This window comes from Elgaria multicarinata, chromosome 19 (genome assembly GCF_023053635.1).
Source record: "Elgaria multicarinata webbii isolate HBS135686 ecotype San Diego chromosome 19, rElgMul1.1.pri, whole genome shotgun sequence".
Lineage (NCBI taxonomy): Eukaryota > Metazoa > Chordata > Lepidosauria > Squamata > Anguidae > Elgaria > Elgaria multicarinata.
The window spans coordinates 19,697,467-19,725,326 of NC_086189.1; the positions used below are offsets into that span (position 1 = coordinate 19,697,467).

Below are 27,860 nucleotides of genomic sequence, written 5' to 3' on the forward strand. Positions count from 1 at the left end.
GTGTGTTTTTGAAAATAAAAAGATAGATGGGATGTGGTGGTGGGCGGAGCCTGTGTGATGGGGCTGAAGCCGGACCCATCCCTTGCTTTCTCTCTCTCTCTCTCTGGGTGGTACTTGGGGGGACCCCCCTTGACTGGGGTGGGGGCAGGCTCGACCTAGTCCCCAGGGTCCAACCTTGCAGAGGCACTTTTGCCAGGCGCGCTCAGAGAGACGCCAGATAGGCTGAGGCGGGGGTGGGGAGGAAACGAGAAAGCGCCAGCCGGCGACCCAATTGCGGGGGGGGTGGTGGTGGAAGAGAAGGAATCTCCGCCCCCTCTGCTGTCTCTCTCCCTTTTTCCCATCGGCGGGCAGAAAGTGGCCTGGGTGGACGCGCCTTTAAGGGTGGCCACGGTGAGCGCAGGAGAAGCCGCCTCCGCAGCCCAGGCGCTGCGCCATCCGCGCTGCAACCAGGAGGAGGAGGAGGAGGAGGAAGGCGAGGACGAGGAGGAGGAAGATCGGGGTGGAGGGGGCCATGATGCAGCAGCAGCAGCGGCGGCGCCCGGGGGGAGGCGGCCCCCGCCAGCCTGGACCAGCGGCCCCGGGGCTGCGTCTCCATCCTCGCCCGGGCGCAGCGCCTGCCTCCTTCTCTCCCGGCAGCGGCAGCGGACGGGCGCCCTGAGCAGCTGCCGCCCCCAGCCCTCCAGCCGGGAGGAGGAGGAGGAGGAGGGGGCTCGGAACAAAAGCCCCCCGTCCGTCCGTCCGTCCGTCTCCAGGCGAGGAAGCGGATCTCTCCCCCCCACCGACCGACCCACCCCCCGCTCTTCATCCAGCATCCTCTCCTGGATCCCGGGGCTGCTACGGGGCGGTGGGGGCACGCGGGGGGAGCCAAGCCCAGCATGAGGAGGCTGAGGAGGCTCGTGCAGCTGGTGGTCTTTTGCCCCCTTTCCAAGGGCCTGCAGGTAAAGGCTGGGGGGAGAGGGCGGGAAAGCATCTTTGGAAAGGGCCCCGTCGGATGCCCAAGCTGAAAGCCCGGCCCTCCCCTCCCCTGGGCCCAGTGGCGGTGGGTGGCAAGTGCGGGGAGAGAGGGAATGAATGGGCAAAGCCAGCGGGCCCGGGGTAGAGATGGGATTTTCTGTCCGCCTTGCTGGAAACAGGGCACTGGGAGAAATGGATCTGTTTGCTTCCGCAGGGAGATCCCCAGAGCCTTATCTCAGCCAACAGGTTCACAGAACGGTTTTGGGGAGGGGGAATTGGACCAATAGGTCAGTTTCATATGACAACTTTGCAGGAGCTCTTCCCCGCCCGCCCCCCCCCCCCTTTCAAAGGACAGCTTTGAGACTCAAGTCCATTTCAATTATCAGCCCTTTTAGTTTCCCCAAGACATTTCTTGCTATGCACAAAGGTATGTACGTGTGTGAAATCAGGAGATAAAAGGCAAAGACGTAGCAGAGAAGGATTTTTTTTTAAAAAAAAATGCATTTGCTGAAAACAGGATACTAGGCTAAAAGTATGTTTCTTTCTGCCACAAATGAGATTTAGGATCTGCTTAAAAGAAGCGGCTGTGGGCATCAGGAGCGTGTAATACTCCAGGGAAAATCTGGCAAATTTTAGTGAACCCTGCACCCCATTTCTTTGCCCATTCTCTCTTGATGTCACTCACACACACGTGCAATGAATGTGCAGAAACAGAGATACACCAGACGAATACTTTTGGGGCATTCTGAAAAATAATCTGGGACTGTTGGCTGCCATGTATGATTTTCACTCTGTTTTGGATATTCACTGACCCTGCCAAGGACTAGCAAAAGCACCTCAGGAATTTGTGTAAGGCATACTGCGAAGTTGGCAAGGAAACCTGTTTAGAAATTGCAAGGAGGTCTTTGGAACAGGGGCCATTCCCAGATTTGGTTGGGAGAAGGCCCAAAGGCCAGCATCCATTTCAAAGCATGTAACATTCCTTCATATAAAAGCAACAATGAGAAGTCTTGAGGCACTTTAAAGATGAACCCATTTATTCAGGCATGAGCTTCTCCTGGACCATTGACCACAGTCATGGGATGCATGGGGCATTATGGAGAGTTTCAGGCTTATTTATTTATTGAGAGTTTCAGGCGTATTTTATTTATTTAAAACCTTTCTTAGCTGCCTTTCAGGACAGAAGCTCTTCCAAAGCAGCTTAAAACCATACATAAAACAGTATAAACATTAAAAGCACAGAGAAGAAAATATCAGTTAAAAACAAAAGCTAACAAGAAAATATCAGTTTAAAACAATAAAAGCTTAACATTATTTATTTATTTATATAGCACCATCAATGTACATGGTGCTGTACATAGTAAAACAATGAACATCAACACCCTGCCACATCGGCTTACATTCTAATAAGTAACAGTAAAATATCAGTTAAAAACAGTAAAAGCTAACAGTAAAAACTAACAATTAAAAACAAGGACAGTAGCAGCAAAACAGTATTCATTTATGAGAAGGCCATAGTAAAATAACACGTTTTTAAGGCCTTCTTAAAAGCCTGTAAGGGTGGTGCATGGCGGACTACTTATATATAAGCGGTCTGCCATGCACCATCCTTACAGGCTTTTATTCATTAAACAAAAAACCCTACGGTTTACAAAACGGTCCCTGCCCACAGGCTTACAATCTAAAAAACATGACACAAAAGGAAAGGGGATTGGGAGGGAGGAGGGAAAAAAAGGAAATTCAGGCACTAGATTCTTAGTTGCAAAGTTCAGCAGCTGCTCCCTTTCCCTCTGATGGCTTCAGCAGCGACAGTTAGTAGCAGGAGGGAGGGGGCAGTCAGCTGGAGCTGGTCTTTAGGCTTGATCCGCTGGTCTTGGGGAAAGTTGTCCTCATCTGTCTCTGGGCGTGATCCACTGGCTCTTCGGAGGAGCAGTCTACTAGGAGGAATAAGAACATAAGAAATGTGTCCTGATGCTGGATCAGACCGAGGGTCCATCTACTCCAGCACACTGTTCACACAGAGGCTAACCAGCTATCAACCAGGGACCAACAAAGCAGGACCAAGGGAAACCGCCACCTCCCCACTCATGTTCCCCAGCAACTGGTGCACACAGCCTCAGTACCTCAGATACTGGAGGTAGGAACAGAACCATCAGAGCTAGCAGTCAATACCCTTCTTCAGGAATTTATCCACCCTTATCCACGTTCTCGAGACCACCTCTATCAGCCTCCTTTTTCCCAAGCTAAGCATCCCCAGTTGTTGTACCCTTCCCTCGCAGGGGAGATGCTCCAGCCCCTTAAATCATTTTAGTTGCCCTTTTCTGCACTTTTTCCAGCTCTATAATATCTTTTTTTAGGTGTAGTGACCAGAACTGTACATAGTATTCTAAGTGTGGTCGCACCATAGTTTTGTATAAAGGCAGTATGATCCTGGCAGTTTTATTCTCAATTCCTTTTCTTATAACGCCTAACATGGAGTTTGCCTCCTTTACAGCGGCCGCACACTGGGTGGGCATTTTCATGGAGCTGTCCACCACAACCCCAAGATCTCTTTCTTGTTCAGTCACTGCCAGCTCAGATCCCATCAGGTTATACTTGAAGTTGGGTTTTCCCCCCTCAACGTGCATCACCTAACACTTGCGTTGCAGTCCCCAGCGTTGTCCTTGAGAGCACCGCCTCTGTTGTTGTCCCCTCTTGACTGGCGAAGTCTGGGTCAACGGCCCTCTTGCAGTGTGATGCGTGGCTCCAGGGGGGCACACAGTCGCACTTGAACCTCAATGCCGATCCAGTCTTTGGCTGGCGGTCATGGCAGGGCTCAACCGGGTGTCTTTAACCTGTGAATGTCAATCTTGAACTACTTCATAAATGCACCACCATATAGTCTTAATACTTGATCGTCTCTTAGCTAGAGTTTGGTGGCTTGAATTTTAGTAGGAGGTGAACTGGGAAAGTTTGCCCATGGGAGCTTGGTCTCATGCTCATTAGTGCCACATAGTTTAGCTCCGGTAATTTGTTTTTCAAAGTTCTATTTCCACCCCCTCCAACTTTCTCTGCACTCTGTGGCTGATATGAGCAGTGCAAATTTGGCTTAATGTTCTAGGGAATTGTACAAGGGTAGGCTTTAGCCATCCAGAAAAAAACTAGTACATATTCATATGAAGAGCATTTCTTAATCTGACTGAAATCTGTTTGAATATTTACAGAAGGTGCCAAAAACATGTGTGTGTTGCCCTTTCTGTGTTTCCTCAGAAGGAGGAAGAGGTGTGTGTGTGTGTGTGTGTCTTTTCTCCTTGGTAGCAAACAACTTCCACTGTATAGAAGAATTTATAATCAGCTGGAAGGTACATAGTGTGAGAAGCTTCTGTTAGTAACAAAAGGCACTGACCTTCATTGTGAGAATTCCGTTATGAGAATTCAGTTTACAAATCATAAAGATTGCCAACTGCTCCAGCAAACTAGTGTAAATTATGCTGTTAAATCGTGGCATTATCAACTGCATATAGCTCAGACTACACAGAAGGTATGGGCTTGCCCTTCCCTGGAAACATGGTGTGCCCTGATATCCTTAATATTCCCTTTTCTTAATTGCAAAAAAGGGATTTCATCAAATTCCAAGACCCCCAGGTGATCAGGCTGGAAGTTTGGATTTCATGAAGAGGAATCAGGAGAACACACACACCATGTTTTGCAGCAAGGTCACAACACATTCAGGGCATCAAGAGATGCTTCATGTGGTGAGTAACCCATTGTAGATATGTATTTATTTACAAAGGCGGTTTCTGCTTAAAGAGGAAGGTCTGGATAGTGAGGTGGTTAGCTAAGAAACATGCCTACTACAGTTATAATTTTTTTAAACAGACAGAGCTGTAGGAAAATCTTGAAACTTTAGTGTGGCTCAGCTAGCTTTATGAGGTGTCTGCATAAGCTGGCCAGACTTATTAGGACACTCATTTTCTAGCGACCAATTTGACCACAATAGTGGCAATATTCTAGGGTGATTTTGCGTTTTGCTCACACCATGTTCTCATCCATCACCTCTGCCCTTGAATCTACCATGGATTCCACATTGTTTTTGCTTTATTGGCTTTTTTAAAAAAATGAGATTCTTTCTTAATGCAGGAAGCGAAAATATACAACAGCCAAAAAAATCTTTCTTTCTTTGGCAGGAGAAATCTCCCTTACCTTTCTTTCTTGGTTCTGGTGTCTAGGCTCCACAAGACCTTTTGCTATGTACCAGATTTAAATTCTTCTTCTACCTGTCTCTTTGCAAACTAAGCCACAAATCATTCAACTTCTTTTTACCTGTCTTACACAGAATCTGAACATTTTAAACCTTTAGCAAAACAACATTATAAAGATCACACATTTGGGATTCAGAACACAAGGTTTTTCCAGCTGGACTCTAAAATCTAGATATAGCAACAGCTAAATTGGCAGTCATTTGTATTCTCAATAACTAGCCTGCACTTTCATCTTAAGTCATACATGTAAGACACAAAAGGAATTTGGACAATCATTTGTACTCTTAAGGGATTCTTAACCATTTCCCCTGCACCGTGCATTTACTGGCAACAGGGTACATGGCCTGATTCATGTCTGTGCAATTTGGCCAGTAGCATCGTTGAGCCACAATGAGGTTTTTGTCTGAACTTTTTGGAATCTTTTTGAATACAACACAGAATAGATAAAAGCCCAACACTGTTGGCTTATCTGCTTTTCAGAGTCAATGAGACTCCCTCCCAGGGATTTTGTGTGCCTTTTTAGACATCTCTAAAATATATCTCCCCTCTGGCTGATCTATTTTAGACGTTGGGCTTCCAGCGTGCCCTGCTGGAGCAGGCCCACTTTTCCCAGCCTGCTTTGCTGGGTCTCACAGAGGTCTTGGGTTGGGAGTCGAGTGTGATCCGGACCCACAGTGTCCCCTAAAACAGGAGGCTAAGCCAATAGGGGTTTCAAAAAGTCTCTTACCTTGGGTGTGCGTTGGAATGGTGGTCCCCGAAGAGCTTCTACCGGTGTGGTTCTGACAAGCGCTGTCAGATCCCAGATGAGCCCCCGCAGGTATTGTCATGGATTTCCAAGGCAGAGACAAAGAGACCAGTGAGACACTAGCAACAGCATTATTTTCTACAACAAAAGAGTTAGCACAGTAATGGTCTGAACCCCAATAGGAGAGATAAGGCCCAAAATACTGAGAAGTGAACTATCTCAGTGCAAATGCCTCTTTTCTATGAGAATTATTTAAATACATTCTGAACTTAGCCTTCAATATTAGAAGCCTGTGTTCTGTTAATTCCAAACATACTACATTCTGCATTTTCTTCTACAACACCATCGATAAGCTGAGACATCCCATGTAGGGGACGCAGTCTGTGTGTAATAGAGTTCTTAAATCAGCCATTCCCGTGAAGAGGCAGGCCAGACTGCTAAGTCCCTGAACTTCAAGTGTAGCCTTCTCCGTGAAGGAGAATGCTGGCCATGCTTGCTAGGGCACCTTCACTGGCCTGAGACATCCCATGAAGGGAATCCTGGCTGTGTGTAACACAGTTCTAAGTCCAGGTCTGGCCCAAGGTATTTTGCTGCCTGAAGCAATCCCAAAGTTGTGCCACCTGGCCCCACCCAATAAAACATGACTATGTCAATGAAACAATTAGGTCGACCTGTGCCAGGTGAGGGACGTGCAAACCTGCTTGTATCCCCGTACCTTTGCCGGGCGAAGGACCTGCAACCCTGTGGACTCTCTTGGACCTCTTAAGCTATCCTTCCGGGAAGGCTGCCTTGGGTTGGGATGTGAAGTCGCGTATTGCAACCGTTCCGCTCTGGCCTAGAATGCTCCTTAGAGAAGGTGGTGGCAGGGGATAATGGGTCTGTCCTATGGCGGTCTTGCTACAGGGTGCCTCAGGGCTGTAGTTGACCCCCATGCTTCTCAACATCTACATGAAACTGCCGGGAGACGTTAACCAGGGGTGCGGGCTGAAGCATCACCAGTGACACCTAAGCTTCTCCTCTCCTCCTCAGCTAACAGAGGTGAGGCAGTTGAAGCTCTGAACCAGTGCAGGGGCAGAGGAGTGGGCTGGATGAGGGCCCAATTAACTGAGATTTAATCGAGAGAAGACAGAAATACTGTTTGTGGGTGGTTCATCTATCCGGTTAAGTGACAGTCGCCCTGTTCTGGAAGGGAGTTACAGACTTCCTAAAGGGTGAGGTCTGCAGGTTGGGGACGATGATGGATCCGTCATCGTCTGTAGAGGCGCAGGCTCCCTCGGTGGCTCAGAGCACCTCCTGTTTAAAGGGCTGTTTTTAGTTCTTTTAAATATTATTAGACACTTGGTGATTTTAGTGGTTTTCTATCCTACTGGTTTTAGTTTAGTAGATTTATTTTTATTATTTGAATCTCGGCTAGTTTTATTTTGTTTTAATTTCTTATTATTTTAAATGTTTTATACACTACCTGAAGAACTTTGGGTGGATTAAAAGTGCAGTAAATAAAAAGAAAAAAACCAGAACTAAAATAAAATAAAATACAACTAAAATACAAATGGAAATAAAAAAAACGGTGAATTCAGTTGTTTTGGCCTACAATCCCCATCAGCATCAGCCAGCATAGCTGATGGCAGGGGATCATGGGAGTTGTAGGCCAAAACAACTGGAGCTGCTCCTCCCTGGCCTAAACTAATGAGAAGCTACTCTGAGCCACGGAGGGAGCCTGTGCCTCTACGGGCAACGATGGATCCAGGACCGTCCCCAAACTACAGACGTCACCGATTGGGAAGTCTGTAACCCCCCGCCAGAACAGGGTGAATGTCACTAAACTGGAATGATGAACCACCTGCAAACAGTATTTTTGTCTTGTCTGGATTGAATCTCAGTTTATTGGTCCTCATCCAGTCCATTCTCCTGCCCGTGTGCTGGTTCAGGGCTCCGACTGCCCCACCTCTGTCAGCTGAGAAGGAGAGGCGAAGTTAGGTGTCACTCGTGATGCCTCAGCCCGCACCCCTGGTGAAGGTCTCCCGGCGGTTTCGTGTAGATGTTGAGAAGCATGGGGGTCAACTACAGCCCTGAGGCACTCTGTAGTAAGACTGCCGTAGGACAGATCCATCATCACCTATCAGCACCTTCAAAATTCTTGGCAGGAGCGGGACCATCGCAATAATGACTTCACATCCCAACTCAAGGCAGCCTTCCCAGAAGGACAGCATGAGAGGTCCAAGGGAGTCCACAGGGTTGCAGGACCTCTGTCCTTCCCCTGGCACTGGTCGACCCAAGAGTGACCCACCCTTCTCTCAAACAGGCATTTTCAAACACCTGTACCCAGCCGTATATATCCTCTTGCTAGCTTCTTGGCTAGGGATGTGCGTTGTCAGGAAATCCAGGCCCTTAAGGGCTCGAGGGACTTCCAATAGGAATCCAGTATACATACACTAAGGATTTAGGAACAGGGCATCCCTGAGCACATCTTGGCAAGTGGTGTTTAACCCTATTACTGCCAACCATTGCTTCTCTAAACCACCCTTCCCCAACCTGGGCCCCTCCCATTTCACAGTTAAACACATTGGGATTTACTTCTAATTAAACACACGTAGGATTTGTGTGATAAATCCTAAAAAGGAGCACAAGCCAACTCTTTACAAGGAAGCACTTTGGGCAATTCACAATAATTAAAACCACAAAATGCATGGCTGTGCTTGCTAGGGCATCTCCACTAACCTGAGACGCACACGCTGGCTGTGTGCAAGTCAGCCAACCTCGTGAAGAGGAGAAAAGAAGTGTGCTAAGTTTCTGCACTTAGAGCATAACATTCTCCATGAAGGAGGGACCATGCTTGGAAGGGCACCATGGCATCCCCATAAAAGGGATGCAGGCTGTGTCTAACACAGTTCTAAGTCCAGGTCTGGACCAAGGTATTTTGCTGCCTGAAGGAATCCCAAAAACTGTGCCACCCAACACAACCCGATAAAACAGGATTATAACAACTACGAATAAAGAAGCAACAGAACTAACCATGTCTCTGACAAGCTGCGATTTTATGATTCTGCTCTCACAAATGATACACTTACCTTGTCAAAAGAGATGGGAGCGGGCCTGGTCCTCAAAGTCTTCAACTGATGTTAATGATCCTGTTGGGATGCATCATTCCTATGGACATTTACCTTTCAGGAATCCTGATTGGGAACTGAACACTGTTAAGATTTAGCACAAAGTTGGCACAAGCAAACTCCTACAACCAAGCTCTTCGGCCTCTGCCTCAGAACTTCAAGCATAACGTTCTCCATAAAGGAGGGACCAGCCGTGCTTGGAAGGGCACCATGGTTAACCTGAGACATCCTTGTGAAAGGGATGCAGGCTGTGTCTAACACAGTTCTAAGTCCAGATCTGGCCCAAGGTATTTTGCTGCCTGAAGCAATCCCAAAAATTCCGCCACCCCATACAACCCAATAAAACGTGACTACGTAATGAAACAATTACCAGTAAAGAAGCCACAGAACTAAAAATGCCTCTGCGAAAAGGTATACATAGGACTAAGCTGAGTTTTTTTTATAATTCTGCTCTCACACATGTACAAATTATACACTTACCTTGTCCCATTATACACTTACCTTGGCACACTTACTTTACAGAAAGCCTGATTGGGAACTTAACACTGTTAAAATTTATCACAAAGCAAGCACAAACTCTTTACAATTGTCTATTTGACAACAATTAAAAGCACAAAATGCATTTTGAAATCAAATGCACATAGCCAAACTTAAGACGACGGTACAATTCAGTATGGGAAATAGCGTTTGCCAAATGTTGGAAAGGCACAAAAAGGTTTAAGCCTAAAACGACGGTATAATACAGTATGGGAAATAGCGTTTGCCAAATGTTGGAAAGGCACAAAAAGGTTTAAGCCTAAGACGACGGTACAATACAGTATGGGAAATAGCATTTACAGAGGAACATACCCAACATTTTAGAGTATTAAGGGACAAAAGGAGGAAACACTTTTGCAACAGAATGCCATTGTTTTATTATACACACAAACAAAATAAATGCACCAACACAGGTTTCAGATGTCTTTATTAGGTTATGATTACGATAGGAGAGAAAAATTACAGTACATAGTAATAAAAAACAGACTATCCTCCCATTAAGTTATATTTTAAATCTGCCTAATAACTAATAATGAATTCGTACTGTGTATTTATAGTATTAGACTGTTGAGCACCCTTGTTTTAAAATATATATTTATTATTTATTGCTTGCTTTTAAGATTTCTGTATTATGGTGATATTTAATTTTTATAATAAAATAATAAAATGCATACCACAACAATTAAAGCCACAAAATTCATCATCAAATGCATTACGCGACAATTAAAAACCTCAAATGAACACACGCAATTAGGAACCAAGAAAATAACCTTGGTAAGGTGTATTTAACCGAATCACTGCCAAACCGTTCTTCCTTTAAACCACCTTTCCAAAAGTTGGTCCCTCCACCCATTTCGCAGTGAAACACATTGCGATTTACTTCAACTTTGCGATAAATCCTTAAAAAATGACACAAACTAACTAACAACAACACTCTTCGGGCAATTCACAACAATTAAAACCCTCAAAACACATTGCAAAATAAAAAGCAATACACAAGAATTAAAACCACAAAACGTTTTGCAATATAAAATGTAAAAGCGCAGTTAGGAAGCAAGGAAGAAATCTTGGTATAAGGGGTGTGTAACCCTATCACTGACAACCATTCTACCTCTAAATCCAACATTCACCAATCTGGTGTCCTCGCGTTTCACCGTTAAATGCATTGGGATTTACCTGAGTAAACACATAGGACTTTGCGATAAACCCTAAAAAAAGAAAAAATTACACAAACCAACTCTTGCAACTAATCTCTTTGGGCAGTTCACAACAATTAAAAACCACAAAATTCTTTTTAAAATAAAATCCAATATACACAATGCTTTGTAAAAAAAAATGCAGATCACCAAATGCACATAAACAAATTTTGGAAGGATGCAAAACATTTAAACATAAGATGGTACACAAACAAAATAAATTCACACCAACCAAATGAATACACGAAAACTCAGGTTTCAGATGCTTTTATTAGGTTATGGTTACATTAATAGGAGAGAAAAAATCATAATAAAAACATTTCTTTTGATTTGGTATCCTCTCATTAATTTATTTTAAATCTGCCTAATGACTAACATTAAATTCATACTGTATAGTTATAGTGTTGGACTGTGTAGCACTTTTTTCTTTAAAGAAAATATATGCAATATATTGCTTATTCCTTACATATAAGGTTTCTCTAGCATGTAGATATTTAAGATACATATTTGTGAATAAAAACATTCAAGTAAAATTAATCCTACAAAATGCATCAAGGAACTGGCCATGCTTGCTAGAGCATCTTTACTAACCTGAGACATTCCCATAAAGGGAATGCTGCCTGTGTGTAACACAGCACTTTGCTTGCTTAGTTTTTGCGCTTAGCGCATAACATGCTCCATTTAGGAGATCCGGCCATATTTTCAAGTGACCACTGCTAACCTGAGACATTCCCATAAAGGGAATGTGGCCGGTGTGTAACACAGGACTTAGTCAGCCAATCCCACAAAGGGGAGGCAAGCAGTCTGCTTAGTTCTTGTGCTTAGCGCATAACATGCTCCATGTAGGAGATCCGGCCATATTTTCAAGTGACCACTGCTAACCTGAGACATTCCCATAAAGGGAATGTGGCCGGTGTGTAACACAGGACTTAGTCAGCCAATCCCACAAAGGGGAGGCAAGCAGTCTGCTTAGTTCTTGTGCTTAGCGCATAACATGCTCCATGTAGGAGATCCGGCCATATTTTCAAGTGACCACTGCTAACCTGAGACATTCCCATAAAGGGAATGTGGCCGGTGTGTAACACAGGACTTAGTCAGCCAATCCCACAAACGGGAGGCAAGCAGTCTGCCTAGTTTTTGCGCTTAGCGCATAACATGCTCCATGTAGGAGATCCGGCCATATTTTCAAGTGACCACTGCTAACCTGAGACATTCCCATAAAGGGATGTGGCCGGTGTGTAACACAGGACTTAGTCAGCCAATCCCACAAAGGGGAGGCAAGCAGTCTGCTTAGTTCTTGCGCTTAGTGCATAACATGCTCCATGTAGGATATTGAAACATGACTAGATATTGAAACAATTACTAGCAAAGAAGCAACAGAACTAACAGTGTCTCTGAGAAAAGATCTACATAGGGCTAAACTAAGCTGAGTATTTATAATTCTGCTCTCACACATGAACAAATCTTGCACCCACCTTGTCAGAAGTCCTCAAAGTCTTCAACTGATGTTATGATCCTGATGAGATGCATCATACCTATGCACACTTACCTTGCAGAAAAGCCTGTGGACATAAACTCTTACAACCAAGCTCTTTGGGCAATTCACAACAATTAAACCCCCCCCCCCAAATGCATAATTATGTCCAATACATATTGTAAGACTCATCAACACCTCTGGCAATTAAGCCAATTAACACCAGCTGTCTGATTGTATCCTGGTGTCAGGGCCATGGTGTTATCATTTACCTTGTTTACTGATTACTGATAATAATGCAGTTGCAGCTTTTTGAACTTAATTTTATTTTGACCTCACTGTTTACAATTCTCCTACTATCTGTATTGTTGTATGTTGTTACCCGCCTCGATCCAGAGGGAGAGGCTGGTAAGGAATTTATCATCATCATCATTATTGAATAGAGCCTGGAATTATTTTTTTGTAAACCGCCCAGAGAGCCCCGGCTTTGGGACAGTATAAAAATATAAGGGAATAAAATATGATTAAATGCAATACACAACAATTAACCCCCCAAATTGCATAGTAAAATCAATACACAATGAAATCCCCAAATTGCATAGTAAAATCAATACACAATACACAACAACGAAATCCCCAAATTGATACACAACAGTTAAAACCACAAAATAAAATGCGCTTTTACATATTATATTGCAATTAGGAGGCAAGGAAGGAATCTTGAGTTTGCATTTGATATTGCAATTAGGAACCAATCTTGGTAAACGGTGCCCAGCCCTGTCACTGCTAATGAAGCCCTTTGAGGAATTCACAACAATAAAAACCACACAACAATTGAACCTCCAAAATGCACGATTCAAATAACATACAATACACAGTTAAAACCACAAAATGCAATAAAACCCACAAAATGCTTTATGAAATAAAATGTGCTTTTGCAATTTATATTGCAATTAGGAAGCCAGGAAGGAATCTTGGTAAGGGGTGTTTAACCCTATTACTACCAATCATTCTTCCTCTAAACCACCCTTCCCCAACCTGGGGCCCTCCCATTTCACAGTTGAAGACCTTGGCCCTGTTCAGAAGGCTCCTTAAACCACCGTGGTTTAAGGTGCCTTCTGAACAGGGTCATTGGGGTTTACTTCTGGTTACAATTCCAACCCTAATGCATCACAATATAAAATCCAACCCACAACAATTCAAAACACAAGTGACATTCTAAAATAAATTCCCCAACACTTAGCTGTCTTTGAAGCAAGTAGATCAAGCAGACAGATAAGCTGGGGAGAGAATTGAAAATGTACAATTACATACAAGAACAAATAAAACACAAAGACTAATACAATGCAAAACTTACTAATTGCAATATCCAAAGAGACACCTTATAGTTTTCAGATGTCCCTCAAACTGAAGCTGCATTTCTATAGGGTTTGCTGGCTCATTTGCTGTTCAGTACAGCCAGGGGGAAGGGGGGCAAAGCAAGTGCCCAAATAACTCTTGGACCACCCTTGCCCTCACCGCAGCAGACCAGGCCAAGGGAGAAGAGCCAAGGGCAAACACTGCCCTGTGTTTCCCTATGAGCAAGCATGAGTTTCCTATGGGGAGCTATATTTTCCCTATGGGCAAGTGCTGCCATTTGTTTTAGGATGTCCCAGTGGGGGGAGGGGGTACACCAATAGTATCCCCAATCTGTCTCTTTGGCCCACCCAGGTCTCCTGGTGAGTGAGATTTAACTTTTATGGATCAGGGAGACTCCCCACCCCTCAAGCCTGGGTTGGTGGGCAAAGCTGGGTCATATCTGCACCGCCCAGCTCACCCACCCAGGTCTCAGTGATGCCACACCAGGTCGGATGGATGTGTGAGGTCTTGCTGCAAACTTACCTGGCTTTCACCAGCACCGCAACCAGTCCAGAGGGTGCAGCAGCCAGTCCACCAGGAACCTGTGGGTTGGGCAGAGGGTCAGAAAGGGGGACGGGTTGTAGCCATCTGACTCCTCCATGGTTTTGATATCATTCCTTCCCCATCGTGCCAGATAACATCCCTTACCCATGACTGTGATGGCGGCACCCTCAACCTCCATGTTACCCTCCCTTCCACCCTGGCACATCCTGGTTTGTAAGAACCCCTACCCCAGAAGAGAGAGAGAGAGAGAATAAGGAAAGAAAGAGAGAAAGTGGGGAAAAGGTTGAGCAGTGACAAAAGTCAGGACAAATAAATAAAGCCCATGTGTGTTTACATTCTATCCCCAGTTGGTTGGAGCTTTTAACCTCTATTCCTGTCTTTTGACCTCCTCTGACTCTCACTCAGGGGAAGAAGCCCACATAACACAGCTTCTCCCACCTTAGGTCGGGGTCACAGGCCTGTTTCCCACACAGTATCCTGGCAGCCTTCCAACATCCAAACCATCCTGGGGTGGGGGGTGGGGGAGGCAAGTGGCAGGGGAAACCAGGTAAGCAATCACCTGGGCACAAAACAGGCAAGCCCCCCCCCCCCGCCCCTGGTTTGGATGTTAGGCAGGGCTAGTGTTTTTTGTTTTACTTTTAAAATGAGCTTGTTTTAAAATGAGGCTGTGGCCCAATCCAGCTACCACACAGTCCCCAGCAGCAAACCCGTACCAGCAACGCTGCAGATTGAAGCAGTCCAGGTCATCAGGCATGCAGAGCGAGAAAGCACTCTTGCTAGCAGGTAAAACGCAGATGAGGCGGAGGGCTCGGTGTTGCGTGTGGCCCGATCAGCCTCATACTGCCAGTGGGGACTTCGTGCTGCTCCCAGGAAGGAAGGCCACGGCAGGGCTGGTTCTTCTATGAGCCACTCCCAGGTGAGGCTCTGGCCCAATCCAGGCACCCTTACTAACCATCTGCAGATTGAAACAGTCCAGGTAAGCAGGCAGGCCAAGCAAGAAGGCACTGTGCCCAGCTATACCCTCACCCGGCAGCTGTGCCCCCACCCAGTGGCTGTGAGCACAAGGCAGGGGTAGGTGGTTTTTAATGAGCCACTTCCAGGTGAGACTCTGGCTCAGCCCAGCCACCACACAGCCCCAACAGCAACAGGTAAACAGGCAGGCAGGCCAGCAGGGCTTGGAGAAGCAAGAAGGCCCTCCGGCTAGGAGGCAAAATGCAGTTCAGGCAGAATGCTAGGGGCTTCGTGCGGCCCAGTCAGCCCCACAGGGCCAGTGGGGCCTTTGTGATCCTCCTAGGAATGAAAGCAACAGCAGGACTGGTTCTTTATTGAGTCTCACCTCTATGCAAACTGCCCACCTAACTAAGTTAGTGGGAAGACGGAGAGGTTATCAGCACTCTGGCTGTGGTGATGTAGCTGCAGCTGAATTGAGCCTGGCTCGTTAGCATTCACAGGTGGCTGCTCTTCCTTCTCTTGAGTAGACCTCTCCAGCCGTCACCCTTTTGACGCTTTGCAGCACTTGAAAGCAGCTATTAAAAAAAAAGAAGAAGGGAAAAAGAAACTTTAAAAGTTCCTGCGGGATTGGTTCTTTCTCCTTATGAGTGTTTATTTATTTATTTATTGCATTTATATACCACCCCATCGCGGAAGCTCTCTGGGCAGTTTACAAAAGTTAAAAACAGTAAAAATTAAAAACAAATATACACAATTTAAAAACATAAGCAGCATAAAAACAACAGTATCCTTGAGAAAACAGCTATTCTGGGTAGGCTTTTGCTCCTGAGTAGAAATGTTCAGCCGTGAGTCTTTTAGTGTTCTGTAATGCTACAAGGCTGTATTACTATTATATATATATTATATATATATATGGGGAACCGCTTCTTTCAAAGCTGATTTTCTCATGCAATGTAGGTCCTTTACTACTGAGCAAAGGCCCCAATCCTTCATCCTCTTTAGCTCTGGGTATGGGAAGGGGTGGGTGGGTGTAGCTGAAGGCTCTAGACTGGGAAACCTCTAACTTCTGCTTTCTTTTCTGTTAATTTTACTCTAGGGTGAGTGGCACATTTAATGGGTGATTTGTGGCAGAGGCTTTTCTTGAAAGGGGTGTGTGTGTAAGCTTAGGGGGTGGGATGGGAGCCTGAGAGTGAGGAGAGAGATTAAGGACTGAAGTGCAGATTGTGGGGAGACAGTAAGGATTACAGACATGAGGGAATCCTAATATTTACTTTGGGGTTTTCAAGATTGCTTGGTGACAATTCTGAAGGAGTTAAGAAACACTGGCCTGGTTCAGACAACATGCTAAACCATGCTGCTTAACCACAAAATGGTCAAGGGTAACCATATGAAAAGGAGGACAGGACTCCTGTATCTTTAACAGTTGCATAGAAAAGGGAATTTCAGCAGGTATTATTTGTATATATGGAGAACCTGGTGAAATTCCCTCTTCATCACAGCAGTTAAAGCTGCAGGAGCTACACTAGAGTGATCAGATTTAAAAGAGGGCAGGGCTCCTGCAGCTTTAATTGTAATGAAGAGGGAATTTCACCAGGTTCCCCATATATACAAATGACACCTGCTGGAGCCCTGTCCTCCTTTTCATATGGTTACCCTACTTAAATTCCCTTTTCAATACAACTGTTACAAGATACAGGAGCCCTGTCCTCCTTTTCATATGGTCACCCTACTTAAATTCCCTTTTCAATACAACTGTTACAAGATACAGGAGCCCTGTCCTCCTTTTCATATGGTCACCCTACTTAAATTCCCTTTTCAATACAACTGTTACAAGATACAGGAGCCCCGTCCTCCTTTTCATATGGTCACCCTACCTTAACCATTTTGTGGTTAAGCAGCATGGTTTTGAGGGTTTTCTGAACCAGGCCACTGTTGAAGCTACAAGCCTCTAAATGACTCCTTTTTACCTCAGGCCAAATGCCCTGAACCTTTACCAGCTATACCCATTATTAGATTGTAAGCCTACATGGCAGGGTCCTGCTATTTACTGTGTTATCTGTACAGCACCATGTACATTGATGGTGCTATATAAATAAATAATAATAATAATAATAATATACCCACAACCACGTCCACCTCTTGGCTCCAGTCTTCTTTCCCTCCTAAAGTTTGTCAGACTGCAGTCAGGTGTTATTAATTGCATCCTGATTACTTTGTCTAGAAACTGCTCTGTTAGTGGCTATAGGAATTGTTCCTTCTGAGGAGATTTTTTTTTCTCCTCAGCATGGCTGCCACTACGGGGTTTCTTATTTATGGCAAATGCCTCCGTTTCAGGGCTGGAGGAACTCTCTTGTTCCAAAGCAGCTCTCTTGTGAGCGAGAAGTAGTGCCTCCATTTTGAGGCACCCACTTGGGAGGAAGGCACAGGGTTGAGGGCGATAACAGACCTCTTAAAATGGACACCCCAAAGGCAAGAGTGATTATCAGTCCCACACCTGGTCATCCTGCACACCTGTCTTCAATACAGTCATTAGCATGAAAGGTCATCTTTTGCTAAAAGAATATTTCTGGCAAACACACCCATCCTTCTCAGTCACCCTTTTTTGTTAGGTGGGATGAAAGGCCCGGCTCAGTCTTTCTCCCATAGCAAGTAGCATCTTTTCCAGCGCTTATGAGCAGCAACGTTGCTGCTTTTCTCTAAACTGTATAAGTTTCCTCAGTTTTCCTTTTACACCCATGTCCCCACCATGTTAAAGTGCCACACTGCGGCTGAAACCTCTCCTCCCAGAGGAAAGGCTCCTGCTGAGACCACTAGGCGTCTTGTCTCACACTAAAACTGCCATCCTAACCAAATATTCTGAAATGTCATATATAAAACATGTATTAGCCAAATTCAAATTACAGTAAGGAAAAAGGCTTTCAGCCAACAGTGGAGTCACTGCACAAGCATTTACTTGACATAAAAGTTAGACAGACAGAACAATTTCTTCAGGAAACAGTTACTTTTCAACCAGGGCAGGCAGAAGCTAAATGCCAGGAAAGTAGGAGCAACCTGAGACAACTGGGCCCTGAGGTACACACTGAGGAAACCCAATGGCATGTTTTTGTGTACCTAAATTATAGCCCTCTCTGGTTGTTTACATTCTCACTGAGAGGAAATGGAGAAGTATGTGGATATAAAGACGTTGAATGTGTCAGTTCTTATCCACTCCTGCAAAATAATTGACTACAGTTTCAAGGGCTTCTAATACTTTTCATTTGCCAGTATAGCAATATTATTTAGGCTTTTTATCACCTCTGAGGTAAACATTCCTAGGCTTGCAATTGTGGGTAAATTCTCCTCACACACAGCCCAATCCCTGTCCTAATTCTCTGAGGAGAAAAAGAAAAAAGGAAGCTCTAGAGAAAGTACAGATTAATTCTTTCCTCCCCTTCTCATTTTTCCTGGCCAATTGTCCTGAGGGGGGAAAAGGAAGGTGTTGTGATGGCCACCAGTTTGGATGGCTTTAAAAAGGGGTTTGAGAAATTCCTGCAGGAGGAGGAGAAGGCTGTGAATGGCTACTAGCCCCGATGGCTAGGTGCTACCTCCAGTATCTGGGGCAATAAGCCTGTGTGCACCAGTGGCTGGGGAACATGGGTGGGAGGGTGCTGCCTCTTAGGCACTCCTGCAAAAATAACTGACTACAGTTTCAAGGGCTTCTGAGACTTTTCACTTGCCAGTATAGCAATATCACTCAGGTGTTTCTCACCTCTGAGGTAAAAATTCTCACCTCTGAGGTAAACATTCCTAGGCTTGCAATTGTGGGTAAATTCTCCTCACACACAGCCCAATCCCTGTCCTAATTCTCTGAGGAGAAAAAGAAAAAAGGAAGCTCTAGAGAAAGTACAGATTAATTCTTTCCTCCCCTTCTCATTTTTCCTGGCCAATTGTCCTGAGGGGGAAAAAGGAAGATGTTGTGATGGCCACCAGTTTGGATGGCTTTAAAAGGGGGTTTGAGAAATTCCTAGAGGAGGAGGAGAAGGCTGTGAATGGCTACTAGCCCCGATGGCTAGGTGCTACCTCCAGTATCTGGGGCAATAAGCCTGTGTGCACCAGTGGCTGGGGAACATGGGTGGGAGGGTGCTGCCTCTTAGGCACTCCTGCAAAAATAATTGACTACAGTTTCAAGGGCTTCTGAGACTTTTCACCTGCCAGTATAGCAATATCACTCAGGTGTTTCTCACCTCTGAGGTAAAAATTCCTAGGCTTGCAATTGTGGGTAAATTCTCCTCACACACAGCCCAATCCCTGTCCTAATTCTCTGAGGAGAAAAAGAAAAAAGGGAGCTCTAGAGAAAGTACAGATTGTCCTGAGGGGAAATAGAGGAAGGGAGCCATGGAATAAGCAGATTAATTCTTCCTCCTTTCCAAATGAGGCCTGCAGGGCTCAGACAGTGGGGAAATGGCTGGGAAATGCCAGGTAGCCGGTGCCAAGATGTCCTAGAAGGTGGCCATAGATGCCCAAAGGGGCTGCAGGGACCCTGAGGGGGCAGGAGATGCTGGCTGGACCTAGACCTAAGAGGCCATGAGAGAAACTGTGCAAAGAAACAGCAGACAGTCCTTCAGAGCAGTGTGGCAGGCAGAAATTCAATGGGGCAACCCTTTTATACTATGGAAATACAACACCCCTGTGAGGTAGATTAGGTGTTTAGCTTGGAGAAAAAGAGACTGAGAGGAGACATGATAGATGCACAAAGCCTCCCTCATAATACCAGAGAACCCAATGGGGCCATTATCCCATGAAGCTGATGGGTGGGAGATTTAGGACAAATAAAAGGAAGGACTTCTTCACATGGCTCATGGTTAAATTATGGAACTCACTGCCACAAGATGGGGTGATGGCCACCAATGGGGATGGCTTTAAAAGGGGGTTGGATAAATTCCTGGAGGAGGAGGAGGAGGAGGAGGAGGAGAAGGCCAGCCATGTGAACCGCCCAGAGAGCTTTGGCTATTGGGCAGTATAAAAATCTAATAAATAAATAGCCCTGATGGCTGTGTGCTACCTCAGTATCTGAGGCACTAAGCCTGTGTGCACCAGTGGCTGGGGAACATGGGTAGGAGGGTGCTGTTGTAGGCTCTTAGGCCTTGGCTACAGTCCTCACCTTCACAAAGAGGGGGCTCTAAGCCACTCAATTTAGCCTTCCACAATCCCCACCTCCACCCCACAGTCAAACAATATGGTGCACCAGTGGCTGGGGAACATGGGTGTGAGGGTGTTGCATGCTCTTAAGCCTTGGCTACAGTCCTCAGCTTCACAAAGAGGGGGCTTTAAGCCACTCAATTTAGCCTTCCACAATCCCCACCTCCATCCCACAGTCAAACAATATGGTGCACCAGTTGCTGGGGAACATGGGTGGGAGGGTGGTGTTGCAGGCTCTTAGGCCTTGGCTACAGTCCTCACCTTCACAAAGAGGAGGCTCTCAGCCACTCAGCTTAGCCTTCCACAATCCCCACCTCCATCCCACAGTCAAACAATATGGTGCACCAGTTGCTGGGGAACATGGGTGTGAGGGTGTTGCATGCTCTTAAGCCTTGGCTACAGTCCTCAGCTTCACAAAGAGGGGGCTTTAAGCCACTCAATTTAGCCTTCCACAATCCCCACCTCCATCCCACAGTCAAACAATATGGTGCACCAGTTGCTGGGGAACATGGGTGGGAGGGTGGTGTTGCAGGCTCTTAGGCCTTGGCTACAGTCCTCACCTTCACAAAGAGGAGGCTCTCAGCCACTCAGCTTAGCCTTCCACAATCCCCACCTCCACCCCACAGTCAAACAATAGGGTGCACCAGTGGCTGGGGAACATGGGTAGGAGGGTACTGTATGCTCTTAGGCCTTGGCTACAGTCCTCACCTTCACAAAGAGGAGGCTCTCAGCCACTCAACTTAGCCTTCCACAATCCCCACCTCCACCCCACAGTCAAACAATAGGGTGCATCAGTTGCTGGGGAACATGGGTAGGAGGGTACTGTATGCTCTTAGGCCTTGGCTACAGTCCTCACCTTCACAAAGAGGAGGCTCTCAGCCGCTCAGCTTAGCCTTCCACAATCCCCACCTCCACCCCACAGTCAAACAATAGGGTGCATCAGTTGCTGGGGAACATAGGTTGGAGGGTGCTGTTGTATGCTCTTAGGCCTTGGCTACAGTCCTCACCTTCACAAAGAGGGGGCTCTCAGCCACTCAACTTAGCCTTCCACAATCTCCACCTCCACCCCACAGTCAAACAATAGGGTGCACCAGTTGCTGGGGAACATGGGTGGGAGGGTGGTGTTGCAGGCTCTTAGGCCTTGGCTACAGTCCTCACCTTCACAAAGAGGAGGCTCTCAGCCGCTCAGCTTAGCCTTCCACAATCCCCACCTCCACCCCACAGTCAAACAATAGGGTGCATCAGTTGCTGGGGAACATAGGTTGGAGGGTGGTGTTGCAGGCTCTTAGGCCTTGGCTACAGTCCTCACCTTCACAAAGAGGGGGCTCTCAGCCACTCAACTTAGCCTTCCACAATCTCCACCTCCACCCCACAGTCAAACAATAGGGTGCATCAGTTGCTGGGGAACATGGGTAGGAGGGTACTGTATGCTCTTAGGCCTTGGCTACAGTCCTCACCTTCACAAAGAGGAGGCTCTCAGCCACTCAACTTAGCCTTCCACAATCCCCACCTCCACCCCACAGTCAAACAATAGGGTGCATCAGTTGCTGGGGAACATGGGTAGGAGGGTACTGTATGCTCTTAGGCCTTGGCTACAGTCCTCACCTTCACAAAGAGGAGGCTCTCAGCCGCTCAGCTTAGCCTTCCACAATCCCCACCTCCACCCCACAGTCAAACAATAGGGTGCATCAGTTGCTGGGGAACATAGGTTGGAGGGTGCTGTTGTATGCTCTTAGGCCTTGGCTACAGTCCTCAGCTTCACAAAGAGGGGGCTCTCAGCCACTCAATTTAGCCTTCCACAATCCCCACCTCCACCCCACAGTCAAACAATAGGGTGCATCAGTTGCTGGGGAACATGGGTAGGAGAGTACTGTATGCTCTTAGGCCTTGGCTACAGTCCTCAGCTTCACAAAGAGGGGGCTCTCAGCCACTCAACTTAGCCTTCCACAATCTCCACCTCCACCCCACAGTCAAACAATATGGTGCACCAGTGGCTGGGGAACATGGGTGGGAGGGTGCTGTTGTAGGCTCTTAGGCCTTGGCTACAGTCCTCACCTTCACAAAGAGGGGGCTCTAGCCACTCAGCTTAGCCTTCCACAATCCCCACCTCCACCCCACAGTCAAACAATAGGGTGCATCAGTTGCTGGGGAACATAGGTTGGAGGGTGCTGTTGTATGCTCTTAGGCCTTGGCTACAGTCCTCACCTTCACAAAGAGGGGGCTCTAGCCACTCAGCTTAGCCTTACACAATCCCCACCTCCACCTCCACCCCACAGTCAAACAGTATGGTTTGAAAACGAACACATAAATCTCCTATGCTCTTGCAACAATTCAACGTAAGCATTTCGAATACCCCCATAGACACACACACGCACAATATCAAGGCTTTATTTATATATACAATACATATAGTATTCATCATCCAGGCACTGCGTTCCGTCTTGCAATTCAACTTGCGCTTCCAGGGAATTTCACTCCTCCGCAATTGGGGAAAATTGTAGGCCAAGAGAAGGAAGGCTGTGGAGACCCCCCCCCCATTTCTCTTGCTCCCCCATCTCTCCCCCCCCAGCCCCTTCCGTAGGGGGGAAAAGCCCTTCTGCACGGCCAGGCCCCCCCCTTCCTCTCACCCCCCCTTCGCTCGCCAAAGGGCCACCAGGCAACCCAGGGGGAAGGCGGCGCTTGCGGCGCGAATTAACTGCCCCCCACATCCCCCCCAACCCCACTAAATTTTAAAATAAAAAGGAAAAATAAGAAATACCCCCCCTTTTTTTTTACCTGCACAATGAAGGGAACTGGCGAGTTTTCCCCTTGACTCCTGCGTGGCCTCGGGTCCTCCATCCTGTGTTTTGAAAAAGGAAAGAACCCCTCTTCCTGGCTCCCCCCTTCCTCTCTTTTGCCCTCCTGCAAAAGAGTCTGCTGCTGCTGCTGCTGGGGCGTGGCGGGCTGGGGGCTCCGCGCGGCGAGGCGCGGAAGAAGAAGAGGCGGCAATCAGGGCGGGGCGCATGCAGGTGTGAACGCGCAAGAGCCGCGGCAGAAGGGCGCACGTGGCTGGGCGGGGGTCCGGGGCGGCGTCACAGGGCAGCGAGCGAAGCCCCTGCGGGGGAAACCCCGGCGGGCAGGTGGGCAGGCAGGTGCTCCTGCCACGTGTTCCTCGAAGAGCAAACCGACACCCCCCCCCGCTTCCCCCCGGGGCAATAATGTCACCTCCCTTCAGGACCCCCTACCTGGGCTGAGTCTGGAAACGCCTCACAGGCGATATGCCTTTGACGCATTAGTCAAGACTTGCTGTATTGATTTCAGGGAATTCTTTATAGGGTGGCCATGTGAAAAGGAGGGCAGGGCTCCTGCATCTTTAACAGATGCATGTTTTTATTTATTGGTTTTTTTTTCTTTATTACGTATTTATACTGCCCAACAGCCAAGGCTCTCTGGGCAGTTCACAATTAAAACCATAATATTCAAAGGTCAATTTTTATTTATTTATTTATTTATTGCATTGCTATACCGCCCCTTAGCCGAAGCTCTCTGGGCAGTTCATATAAAATAAAACACTTAAAAACAATATACAAAAAATAAAAACCACAAAAACAGGCAATATGCACATAACTTTAAAAACTTTATAACAACTTTTTAAAAATAAAAAAATAATTTTAAGAAATCATATTAAACCAGAAAAAGTTGTACTCCAGGGAAAGCTTGTCTAAAAAGATGTGTTTTAAGGAGGTGTTTGAAAGATGTTATATTGTCTGCCTCCCGAAACGCACGAGGGAGGGTTTTCCAGGGGGTGGGTGCCGCTACAGAGAAGGCCCCGCTGTTGAGGTTCTTCATGAGGACACTCTGTATAGAACAGGGAATTTCAGCAGCTGTCATTTGTATGGCTGGTGAAATTCCCTCTTCCTCACAACAGTTAAAGCTGCAGGAGCCCTGCCCTCTTCACCAGATACAAAAGAGGGCTGAGTTCCTCAAGCTTTAACTGCTGTGATGAAGAGGGACTTTCACCAGGAGCTGCACGCAATACAAACGACGACGGCTGAAATTCCCTTTCCTTTACAATAGTTGAAGATACAGGATCCCCGTCCTCCTTTCCACATGGTCACCCTAAGTAGTATTTAAAAGGCAACACCCCAAATTAAACTGAAGGGATAATCCAACCAAAGTTAAGCACTTTTAAGGCTGCAATCCCATGCATGATTACTTAGAAGTAAGACTCATTGAACACAGCGGGACGTACGTCTGAGGAAGCACGCATGGGGTTCTCCGATCTCATTGGTTTCATTGGAAGAATGTTTAATGCTTGCTTTTCTCTGCACGTTTACCTGGAAGCAAGCCCCACTGCAGATAATGAGACTTACTTCTTACGCCTGCTGCAACTCATGTGCAATGGATGACGCTGCCCTGCGGCTGGTGTTGAAGATTTAATTTCCAGTCCAATCAGCTTCTACACATGGGGAGGGGGGACCATTTTGTACTTTGCGTCAGGGAGCAAGACATCTTGGGGCCCTGGTGCAAAGTGAGAAAGATCCCCTGTCCGGAGTCCATCTAAGGTTGGAGATCCCCCAGACTTCACATTCTTAGATTAAACCAATAAACACTTTCCCCTTTTTATTCCCTCCAGAGCCGCCTTCCTGGCATCAAGGTGAAATATCTCTTCTTTGCCTGGCTGGGCATCTTTGTGGGCAGCTGGATGGTATATATCCATTACTCCTCCTACTCGGAACTCTGCAGGGGACACGTTTGCCAAATGATCATAGTGAGTCCTTCTCTTCCGAGACTTGTGAATGTTTCTGGTGATTCTGAAAAAAGGGGATCTAAATGTGGGGTGGTGGGGCTCTATGGGCATGGATGTGTGAGACGCTTTGTCAAGAGAAACAAGAATGCGGGAACCTAGAAATAAGCCAGTGTGCTGTGCCTCTGTGTGTGCGTGAGTGTGCCTGCAGCACCAGGTGAAATCCCCTCTTCATCCCAACAGTTAAAGCTGCAGGAGCCCTGCCCTCTTTAGCTAGAGTGACCAGATACAAAAGACAGCAGGTCTCCTGCAGCTTTATCTGTTGTGATGAAGAGGGGATTTCACCTGGTGCTGCATGCATACAAACTACACTGGCTGAAATACAATTTTCTATGCAACCGTTGAAGTTACAGGAGCCCTGTCCTCTTTTCCACAGGTTCGCCTTAGCCAGGGTGTGTGATGGTTTCAGACTCCCATGCCCACCCCCAGACCACTGGGAAGGGGGAAAGTAACAGAGATTTCCCATCCTCCACTTGTGAAAATAGAAATCAGGCGCTCCGGTAGTAAAGTATTAGTAGCCGTAAATGAATGTCCTGCCTTTTAATTTTATTTGTGTTATGGTGATTTTACATGAAGGCGGCCTTGGTATATGTGAATTAAATAAATCAGCCGAGAAGAGACATGGATCCCAAACAATGAACTTGGTCATTCTAATTAATTTGTGCCCCCCCCCTCTCCTCCTCCCAGTGTGATCAATATAATAAAGGAATAATTTCTGGGTCAACCTGTAAAGATCTTTGCGAGGAGCACACGCTGGAGTTCCAACAATGCCTGTCGTCTTCACCCACCCAACAGGTAGGTTGATTGAGAAGCTCAATCAGGCGCCGATGTTGGCAGTTCCCCAGTTCTTTTGATCAGAGCGGGGGCCCAGGGTGTTCCGGTACAGAAGGGAAAAGGTCCCTGTTCAAGAACAAATCCCACTGCTGCTGCTGAGCAGAGATAAAGAGGACCCCAGTTTGTAATTTCAACTAACCGGCCAAACCTTTAGCCACTGATGTCAAGGTAGTGAATAAGTTTGTGTTCCATGGAACCCAGGTCTCCCTCCAGTCACACTCCTGTTTCTTCCTGCAGGTATACAGCGGACTCTGGAAGGAGAAGGAGGTGATAATCAAATGTGGCATCACGGAGGCCTTGAAGGCTGACGGCAACCCGGACTCAGCGCCCCGGAGAGATGTGGTCCTTTTCAACAAGCCCACGAGAGGGACGTCGATGGATGAATTCAGAGAGATGCTCTTGAACTTCTTAAAAGTCAGTGTACTTCTGATGACAACTGCAGGGGAGAGAGATGTGTTGGAATGATGGGTGTTGCAGTCCAACACATCTGGAAGGCACTAGGCTGGGGCGGGCAGTAAAGTTAGTAGATCTGAAGCATAAACTTGGGAGCCGGTACTTTGGAGCAAGTCATGGGGTGGGCAAAAGATCACAAAAATTGCATTTGTACTTGTTTCCATCAAGTGCAGTGATTTTCAAAATCAGAGAAAGAGAGAGAGTTGTCTTATAAAGTTTTCTTGCCTTTTACTTCACTTTACCCTGGCCAGAAGGTGTATTATTTGCGCGTGAAACTTCCATACCCTCTTTCCAAAGGGTATGGAACCTTATGGCTTAGAGTAGAGAGAAGAATTGGTGTAAACTCAACCTAAGAGCAAAACAGAACTATACAGCAGCCTCCCGACTCCTTCCAGTGTGGGAGAAAAGCCTATGCGGCCAAGATTGTGAAACAAAACAAAACCCAACAACTTTTGAAAATGCTGGTTTCTAGAGATGCGTGAGCTGATGCAGTTTCTGTGTGTGTTTGCTTTTGCAGTCTAACCTGGGTGACCAGGCCTCCCTCGCCAGCTTAGTGAACAGAATCATTGCGATGGCTGATGTCAGCCAAGATGGGAAATTGTCTCTGGCAGAAGCAAAATCCATCTGGGCCCTCTTGCAGCTGAACGACTTTCTTCTGACCTTGTCTTTGCACGAGAAGGAGCACACCGCCAGACTTCTGGGCCACTGTGGGGACTTGTATGTCACCGAGAAGATCCACCACACTTCCTTTTTCACCGTGGACGTCCCACGGTTCCTGCAGCCCCTGCTCCCTTCCGCTGTCCACAGGGTCATCCACCAGTGGTTCTCTCCGGCCTGGCCACACCGTGCCAAGGTCGCCATCGGCCTCTTGGAATTTGTGGAGGAGATCTTCCACGGCCCGTACGGGAACTTCTACATCTGCGAGACGGGCTTCAAGAACGTGGGCTACAACGACGGGTACGACTTCAAGATGGTGGACCTCCGGAAGGTGGCCACGGAGATGGCCATCCGGGGCTTCCTCAAGGGGCGGCACTGCGAGCAGAACGTGGACTGCACCTTCGGCAAGGACTGCGTGGCCCCGTGCGACAAGCTGATGAAGCAGTGTAAGAGCGACGTGGTCCAACCCAACCTGGCCAAGGTGTGCCGGATGCTGCAGGAGTACTTGCTCCCTGGGGCACCCCCTGACCTGAAAGGCGAGCTGCATAAGCAGCTGAAAACCTGCACCACCCTCAGCGGCCTGGCGAGCCAGATGGACGTCCATCACTCGCTGGTGCTCAACAGCCTCAAGACTCTGCTATGGAAGAAAATTTCAAATACTAAATATTCCTAGAGGCACCGCCAGGGGTGGCATGATGATGAGGGGTGGGGCATCAAAGGACGACGGGCCACGGCTGCTCTCGCGTGGTTCTTCCCGCTGGGCAAAACCGCCAGTATTGCGCTTTAGGCCTGGGGAAAGAATTGTAGACTAGGAGCACGCGCACACACCCTAAAAAAAAACCCCA

At 46.9% G+C, this 27,860-nt stretch overlaps 1 protein-coding gene across 1 annotated transcript; it reads left to right on the plus strand.

Moving 5' to 3' along the window:
• The first annotated feature begins 520 nt into the window (after window positions 1-520).
• On the plus strand, window positions 521-27,697 carry DIPK1B (divergent protein kinase domain 1B). Its single transcript, XM_063144730.1, has 5 exons — window positions 521-938; window positions 24,901-25,035; window positions 25,759-25,866; window positions 26,143-26,319; window positions 26,876-27,697. The coding sequence occupies exons 1-5, from the start codon at window positions 876-878 to the stop codon at window positions 27,686-27,688; spliced, it is 1,296 nt and encodes a 431-aa protein (XP_063000800.1). The 5' UTR covers window positions 521-875; the 3' UTR covers window positions 27,689-27,697.
• Window positions 27,698-27,860: the final 163 nt, after the last annotated feature.

Bases quoted from the DNA above. Each gene is read 5' to 3' on its own strand.
- DIPK1B (XM_063144730.1), top strand. From the start codon at position 876: ATGAGGAGGCTGAGGAGGCTCGTGCAGCTGGTGGTCTTTTGCCCCCTT. The intron at 939-24,900 runs GTAAAGGCTGGG...TATTCCCTCCAG, and splicing joins CCCTTTCCAAGGGCCTGCAG to AGCCGCCTTCCTGGCATCAA. The intron at 25,036-25,758 runs GTGAGTCCTTCT...TCCTCCTCCCAG, and splicing joins ACGTTTGCCAAATGATCATA to TGTGATCAATATAATAAAGG.